This window comes from Pezoporus flaviventris, unplaced genomic scaffold (genome assembly GCF_033815535.1).
Source record: "Pezoporus flaviventris isolate CSIRO_AGI_PZ_B2104156 unplaced genomic scaffold, CSIRO_AGI_Pfla_v1 ptg000021l, whole genome shotgun sequence".
Classification (NCBI taxonomy): Eukaryota; Metazoa; Chordata; class Aves; order Psittaciformes; family Psittacidae; genus Pezoporus; species Pezoporus flaviventris.
In genome coordinates, this window is record NW_026892569.1 from 9,212,812 (window position 1) to 9,220,840 (window position 8,029).

Below are 8,029 nucleotides of genomic sequence, written 5' to 3' on the forward strand. Positions count from 1 at the left end.
AGAAATAGCTACACCTTTCTGAAAATATTTACTAAAATATATGGGAAAAGTTAATTTTTTCTACAAAAAGTAGATTAGAATAATATTTCAAGTATTTACAGTTTATTTGAATGAAAATTATTATAAACTTTGAAATCTTGAGATAATAATTCATAATTAATCTATCATAATTACTTAATACAAGCTATGAAAACTCCAACAATTCTTCATGTTGTATTGTAGTACAACAAACCATCCTTCCTCCTACTCCAGCAGGCTGGAGGTAAAAGTGGTTTTTGCTATTAGAAACTGAGATTCCCGGTGTGATCTTTTCAGCTTTGCACGACGGTTCTGGAACCAGATCTAAGGTTGAAAGAAAAGGCATAGCTGTTCAGCAATACAGCACTTCAGCAAAATAACCTTTGAAACTTAAAAGATATTCACATAACTTCACAGTATTTTGTGTAATGACAGTAGTTTGGAAGTTCAGTACAATTTTTAAAGCTGCAGGTGAAGGGATGTGGCTACCTGCAGTCATTTTAACACAAAGAAAATCCCCCCCATCTTAACTGGAAAGCAAGGACCAGCTTCACTGTAATTAGTATTAAAAACTAATATTAAGTGACACTGAATCAGATGCTGAAATTCACACACAAGTCTTAAGGTGTTACTTCTTCAGCTCTTTAATTAACCTCATCAACCCCAATATAATACTGGCATCAAAAGCTTAATAAACATGAAGGTGAGGCCCAAATTCTCATGTTTATGGTAAGCTTCTTATCATATTGGACAACCTGGAAATCAGGAATTAAAATCCCCAAGCAGACTTTGGTTTTGGCCAGATAAGACATAGGCTCAAGCACTGGTTTCACTCATGAATGCTCTGACAGTCTCACAAAATACTTAGACATTCATACAAATTATTTCAATATTTGTTTCAACTTTGTTTTTCAAATATGGTGACAAGTGTAATATGAACAAGATTTGAAAATGTAGAATCATCCAGTCAAGTTCTGCACATGGTAACTAGAGATTAACAGAGCAGATATCATGGAAATACTAGTGATTAAAACTTCATCAACACTGAGGAAGAAGGTTTAAGATTTCTGAAGTAATTCAATGGCTTCTGTTTCACAAATCACTGAAAGCATACACGTGTAGACACACATTGTTTTAAATCAAGATTATTAAAATGATTGCTACTGCTCTCAAACTATTTATTTCTATAATAAGAGTAGATGAAATCAGAGAAAAGTTCAAATAAATTTTTAATTACCTGGATCCTGTCTTCATCTAAATCTAACTTGCGAGCCAGCTCTTCTCTAATGTCAATGCCAGGGTAGGAGTTCATTTTGAAAACATTTTCCAAGACTTCAATCTAAGAAGATTAAAACACACACGTTGAATAGTTATCACTACCTACATAGCAGTAATAAAACAGTTTAGTTTGTTTAACAGGAGACTTCCCAGCAATGTTTGCACAATTCTGGTTCCATGCATAGACACAGGTCTCCTGAAAAAACATTACTGTTAATATACACTGATTGCATTTCTCTCTGCACATCACACTGAATTAGGCAGCTATTATAGGCTTCTACCAATGTTTTACTGAACTACATTGTCATTCTTTTCTTAAATGCTGAGAAAATCCCTACCTGGTTTCTAGTGAATGCAGTTCTTGGTCTTCTACCCCTGTACCAGCTCAATTCCCGTTTGAAGGACAGCCTGTCGGTGACTGAAAGATATTTTTCACATTTCAGAACTTTCTCCTCTTGCATTGGATTACTGTTAGCATGAAATAATGGATTTTCATAGCAAACAACGGGGATTTGCAGACGGGGATTACTGTCATCACCTAAAACTAGAGCAAACAAGAGTTTCAGTTTACTGGGATTTAGTAGAAACATGAAAAGATACCCAATTTTAAGGGAGTAAAAGCTTGAGAGCCTGCTGACTTACCCAAGTTGGTGCATGCATCCATCCATGGTCTGTGAGGTTTCACAGATGGAATACCATCTTTTTTCTGCTCCAGTCCCAGAATGCTCTCAATGGAAAATGAACACTGTGTGGGTTTATTTTCTACAAAACCAGACCCCTTCCGAAGGTTCTGGGAGGCAGCTGTGTTAGCAGCACTCAGCGAGGTGCTTGCCATGCCTTCACCTTCAGCCAGCACAACAGGTATACTGTACTTGCATTTCTCCACCAGTCCTCCTTATAGCTATGCTGAGAAGGGGGTTGGATTTGCAACGTCATTAATTCAAATCTTTTATTAGAAAGTTTTAGCATGTCAATGCAAACTCTGCCACCGAAAGGCACGAGCAGTTAATTGTTTATTTGTTTGCAAGTAATTAGCAACTAATGGTGACACTGGGGGGCCACCAACAGGGACAGAAAGTGTTATCTCTCCTAACCAGAGCATCGACTTAACTTTCCCAAAAGAAGCTGTGCACAAATATAGTACTTCTCTTTTATTTGAAATCATTAATGTATAAAATCAGTTTTTAGAAAAACTTTATACTCTAATGGACTCCACTTACCTAAACACAGCAGCGTGATAGGAAACCAGTCAAGTAATAAGTAATCTCATTTAAGTGAATTTCCTTCCAAGGAAATTTAAAAAATAATCTCTTAATGCTATTAGGGTAATCCCGATGAAAATGCCTCTGTTTTTTCATATGCATATGTAATGGTGAACGTGGTCAATAAAACAACAATAGCTTTTGGCATAAGGCACCTGCAGTGGGTTGGGAATGTTGTCAAAGCTCAGTGTAATTGCCTTCCAAGTGCCTGGATTAGTTAACAGGAACAGTTGCACCAACTATTTTAAATAATTCATGCATTCATTTTTCCTATTAAAATAACTTTCTTGCAGCTTTTTTGAAACATACCATATGTGAAATTTCCTGGTCATTCTTTACAATATAAAAACAAAACTTAAAGCAATAGAAGCAGTACACTCAAATCTACTGATTTTAAAACCTCTTTTTACTGCTAGATATTCCTCCCTTCTTGTAATTTTATAACCAACAAAAATGTATTTAAAACCTACTGTGTGAACACTTAAAATGACTAAAAACCATGAGTAAGGGGGAGAAAGGAGGTAAAGGTTTTGTAATGAAGTTCAAAATTGGAAAACAGAATTCTGATTTCATCCATTATAGATAAAGTACCAACTAAAACATACCCAGACTCTCGCATCAGGCACAGTAGTTTATATGTCACATGTTTAAAACCAGCTTTTGGTCAAGCAAAACATCTCTGCAGAGATTCCTCCTTTTTCTTATTTTGGACAAAGCTTTATTTTGTAACATGCAAAAATGAGAAGCGTATTTTTAATTCCAAGATGCAAAAGTTATCTCTCACATAAAACTTAATTTGGAGCACATGATGTAGGAGCACAGGAGCATGTAGAAGTGTGTGCTTTCAGAGCAAAAATACGGCCCTCTGTTTCCTGTTTTACCGTTTTCTCAGACTAGTTTATTCTGTGTAATCAGTTACATTCACATGGCTGAAGAAATAAGCTGTACCTCTGCTTTGATTTTCTGTACACTGTAAACAACCCAAGACTAATCTTGAGGAAAAGACAGAAGCAGGACAATTGCTAAGGAAATGGCATGGTCTAGAATTGACAGTGTGCTGTGGGAGATTCCACAGAGAAAAAAAGGCAATCCATATGTGGCTTTATATCAGAAAGATATTCAAGCTGATGAGTGTTGACTTACTGGACTGATTTTGCACTGTGCAATGAGATGGTTGTCAAATAAAACTATCAAAAACGGTGACAATTCATAAGTGATCTTACCAGGGACACCTTCTTAGCACATACCAATGGATATAAAAGTGGCATCAATGTAACAGCAGTGACCACCCATAAGCTGAGCTCCAATCAGCATTTACCAGCCTCAGCAACCAGGAAGTGCATACATATAGAAAGGCCACAAGGACCTATGTATGAAACCACTGCTTGCTGGAACGTTTTGGGAGCTGGAGGTAAGTGGGGAGCAGTGTTAAGCAAGGGCCTTACAGCCCTTTCTATTTCAGTACAGCTGTTCCCAACACAGCAACCCATGACCTTGACAGAGCTACAGGACCTCTTTTCTTGACTGCAGGCAGGTATTTTGGATATTCTGACTCCACACCAGGTCGAGAGAGTACTAAGACAATGCAAAGCCATGATTGGTAGACCAGTTTTCTGCCTCTACAAGTCTCTAACATGGACACCAGGGTGATTAATGATTATAATATAAATAGCTAGTTTCCAAATACAGCCCACTAATTTTTCTAAAAGAACTTAAAACCCCAGCACAAGCACTGATACAAAACACATTTCAGAAAATATTTATTTCTCCTGGATGAATATGAATGAATTTAACCTGAGCTAAGACTCAGATTACCACACACTTCAAGCCCTGCAGTGGCAAATACCTTCATAGGTATTCTCTTCAGGAACCTGTCAAGAACTATCAATAAAGGCAGGCATATGTAGTAAGAGAGACATTTATGAGAGGCAAAACTAACCATTAAGTTAAGCAAGTATTATATATTTTAATATTATTATTACTATTTTATGGAAAAAGAATTCTTCAGGGTAGTCCGCTTTTGGCTCCCAGTTTGAAACTCTGAAAGAATTCAGAGGTTTTTTTTATAACTTTTCAGGGAAAACAGATCCTGGTAGCACTCAGAATTTTCATAAACTAGACCAAACCCAGTTAACTCATTTGCTGGGCAAGGTCAGACACTGACTGCCATCTGGTGTTAGGGCTTGCCAGATCTTAAGCTCCTTCAGCAGTGCTGAGAAATGTGTTATCATTAAAATAATATTACATTAATTTGCTTAATGGTGAATTTAGTCAGACCTGGAGACTGCAATGCAGTCACTGAAACATACCAACACTCCTCATTTTAAACAGAGTTTGTGGCTGTAACTGCATATAGAACAGGAAGTAGGAACTCAGAAGGTCATAAGATAGACTCTCACATTATGCTCTCTCATTTCTGAGCAATTCAATGAAATTGGTAACGCCCTTTATCTAAGAGCTTTACAATGCTAACACAGCTCTACATAACTGTTCATAAAAAACTCACAGGAAAAGTTATTCTAAAGATAAGTCTGCATTACACCAAAATTCACTTGTGTCCCTCAGTCTTCAAGCTCAGGCTGGATGGGGCTTTGAGTAACCTCATCCAGTGAAAAATGTCCCGAAGTGGGGTTGGAATTAGATGATCTTTAAGGAGCCCTTCCAACACAAGCCATTCTATGATTCTAAAACAACATTTATGTAGAGATAAATTCACTAGCAAGTCTGGCTGAAGGTCTAGCATTCACAAGTTGCCAGCTTTCCTTGAAGCATGCTTAGTTGTAGAAGAAATCTATTTGCTATCAAAATAAACAGTCACCAAAGCTTTCTGTAAGAAATCAGGATGAAAGTACATTTTCCACAGTGCAGAAAGCATAAAGTTTTAGATCTAAGAACAGCTGGCAGTGAAATTTCCAAGAATTTCCATAGAAAGCGTAAATAGGCCTTGAGCCTTCATTCAGAAACTATATATCATTGTTTTGGCCCATTAGGTATGACCAATGCTTCCTTTGCAACCCATATGAAATTACCTAGCGAGTTAAATACCATTGTAGGGGCAATTAGAGCAACACAACAAACATTAAGTTGAAATCCTAAGTAATCGATAATAGGAGAAATCAGTGCTCTTTGGATATGCAAATCCAATCCTCTTACAGCATCACATACCTGATGACACAGCAAACTAATCTCTCTTTCAAATGTTGCACCACTGTTTTTTTGCCCAGGGACAGTAGAGTTCATCTGTTTAAGTAGGTGAAAAGCTCTTGTTCTTTAGAGATGTGAAGCCTCTAAAGACTCTGTTTATACCAGAGTAGGAAGAGACCACACCAAGAGTTCTTGGGGTCTGAAACCCCAATGCTTACTGCTTCTACCTTTTGCTGTTCTCACCCATTGCTACTCCACTGCCACATCACCTTTTCACAGTGGCTTGTGCAGTATTTTCAGCTTTTTAAAAAGGTATAAAGGGTATATACAATCTTTCTGGATTACTTATCATGCTCAAGAAAGCTGCCTTTCATCTCACTTTTCCAACAGCTTCTTTACCCTGCTGCACTAGTATTTAACCACCTCAGATATCCTCCCTTTCAAATATGATTTGAACATGAATAACAGAGATTATATTTAAAGCCAACTTCAATAATCGAAAGGTTTTTTAGGCAAGAATAACTCAAAATGATTAATCCCCAATTTTCACAAAACATGACTAAAAACAGTTAGCTATTTCTTGGCTGAAGTAAATGCTATTTTTACCCAGACAGATGAAGTGGGTACAGAGAAACTCAAGGTAAATCCGAGGGTGGCACTAGCAACAGTCTTAGAAATGGTATGTTAAACAGCAGGTAACATGCAAATAAAGCCTACCTTATCCAGACGACAGCTTCACCCTCCAGCAGAAGCAAAATCTTCTTTCCATTAGGGGACACATCTGGAATTTACTAAAGAGTCCTTGGCTGCTCTTTTCCCTGTTTACATAGTGCCAAGCGTTAGTCCCCCACATTTTCAAGGCCTCTTAGTATTCTCTAGAAAGAGAGATGAAAAAACAAAACCACCCCCCAAAGAAAACCACCCAATCCCACAAATCCAGACCCCCAAACAAATAAATACATCACACAGCAACAAAAATCCTGCAATGCTGAAAAAAGCGTGACACTAAAACTACACTTATCAGAGGGTTCAGTGGGATTCTTCAGTTCATTACTATCAAGTCTCATCTGCTGCTGTCAAATTTGTACCTCGAAGCTTTTGGATGCCTTTAAACATTTGTTAAAAAAGTACACAAAAGGTGAGAACCAGCCTAATAATATCTTAAAGAAAGCTTCAACACAAGGGTTCTATTGACAAAGCTGACTACTAATTCAGAAAAGCCCTGGTATACTACTGAATTATTACAAAGATCCTCGTCATGCTACTAAGCCAAACTGAATTGCGAAGATCAATAAAACCAAGACTCATGTTTATGTTATGTGCCAGCTAAGATACCAAAGCATATTTCTACATCTTAAAAATATTTGGCTTTGTGTTTCCTTCTACAAAACCATTAATTCTCAGAGAGCTGTTCTCTATTCATAGCAGCCAAAGAAATGTTTGGGTTTTTTTCCCCTATCACTTACACCTGTAAATATACAAAACTAACAAAACCCAATTCCTTTTAAAGTTACTACCTTCCTGAATTCTGCTAGGGAAATGCATCTTGTAGAACAAAAGAGAGCATTTCTTACAGAACACCCCAGTAAAACTTACAAGTTAACTGTCTCAAAACCAGAAAGCTATGCATATATATACCTAGGTCATGGACCCATGCTAGTGTTCTCTCACGTAATAATTTCAGATACAAGACTTAGTCTTTAAAATACCTGGTACAATAACTCAGAGACAGGGAAAGAGAGAAGTGGTGTGACTTGTCTCAATCAGGAGTCACCAGCTGAGCTGCTAAATAAACTGACTGAACCAAGCTGCATCTTTCGTCACCACTGCCTCTTTCGTCACCACTGCCTACAAAAAAACCCAAACCTGAACCAAACACGCACCCCTCCTGTCCTTTAATTGTTTTGTAATTTAATACAAGCCTTTTCCTGCTTTTAAATGCAAAACATGATCCAGTACATCATAAAGAAAGGTCTCTATAGCAATACTGCACAAGAGTTAATTATTTGCTTTGCCAGATGACTTTGTATACTTTCTAATCTGGCTTTATACTAAGTTCACCTAGCCCCCAAACAGCAAAACCAGCAAAGAAACAGCCTCTTCTTCTTTCTTTTACTGTTAAAAAAAACGTATCTAAAAAGTTACAAATCATCTATTAAAATGCAGAAATTAAGTATCATCAAGTAGTTTCAGCGTTGAACTAGCTTTCAATTTCAAACACGATGTACAATTTGTTAGTTTTAAGAGCGAGAACTTTATGCAGCCTCTTGTTTGACACACAGTATATTTTAAACTGGTTTTAAATGAATAGAAATTTAGACAGATAT

At 37.1% G+C, this 8,029-nt stretch overlaps 1 protein-coding gene across 1 annotated transcript; it reads right to left on the bottom strand.

Moving 5' to 3' along the window:
* Positions 1-85: 85 nt before the first annotated feature.
* HESX1 (HESX homeobox 1) lies at positions 86-3,712 on the bottom strand. The gene is made up of 4 exons (XM_061455897.1): positions 1,939-3,712; positions 1,635-1,840; positions 1,256-1,357; positions 86-342 (listed from the first exon to the last, which is right to left on the bottom strand). The coding sequence occupies exons 1-4, from the start codon at positions 2,129-2,131 to the stop codon at positions 244-246; spliced, it is 600 nt and encodes a 199-aa protein (XP_061311881.1). The 5' UTR covers positions 2,132-3,712; the 3' UTR covers positions 86-243.
* Between the last annotated feature and the right edge of the window lie 4,317 nt (positions 3,713-8,029).

Bases quoted from the DNA above. Each gene is read 5' to 3' on its own strand.
- HESX1 (XM_061455897.1), bottom strand. From the start codon at position 2,131: ATGGCAAGCACCTCGCTGAGTGCTGCTAACACAGCTGCCTCCCAGAAC. The intron at 1,841-1,938 runs GTAAGTCAGCAG...TGTTTGCTCTAG, and splicing joins GGATGCATGCACCAACTTGG to TTTTAGGTGATGACAGTAAT. The intron at 1,358-1,634 runs GTAGGGATTTTC...TAATCTTCTTAG, and splicing joins CTGCATTCACTAGAAACCAG to ATTGAAGTCTTGGAAAATGT.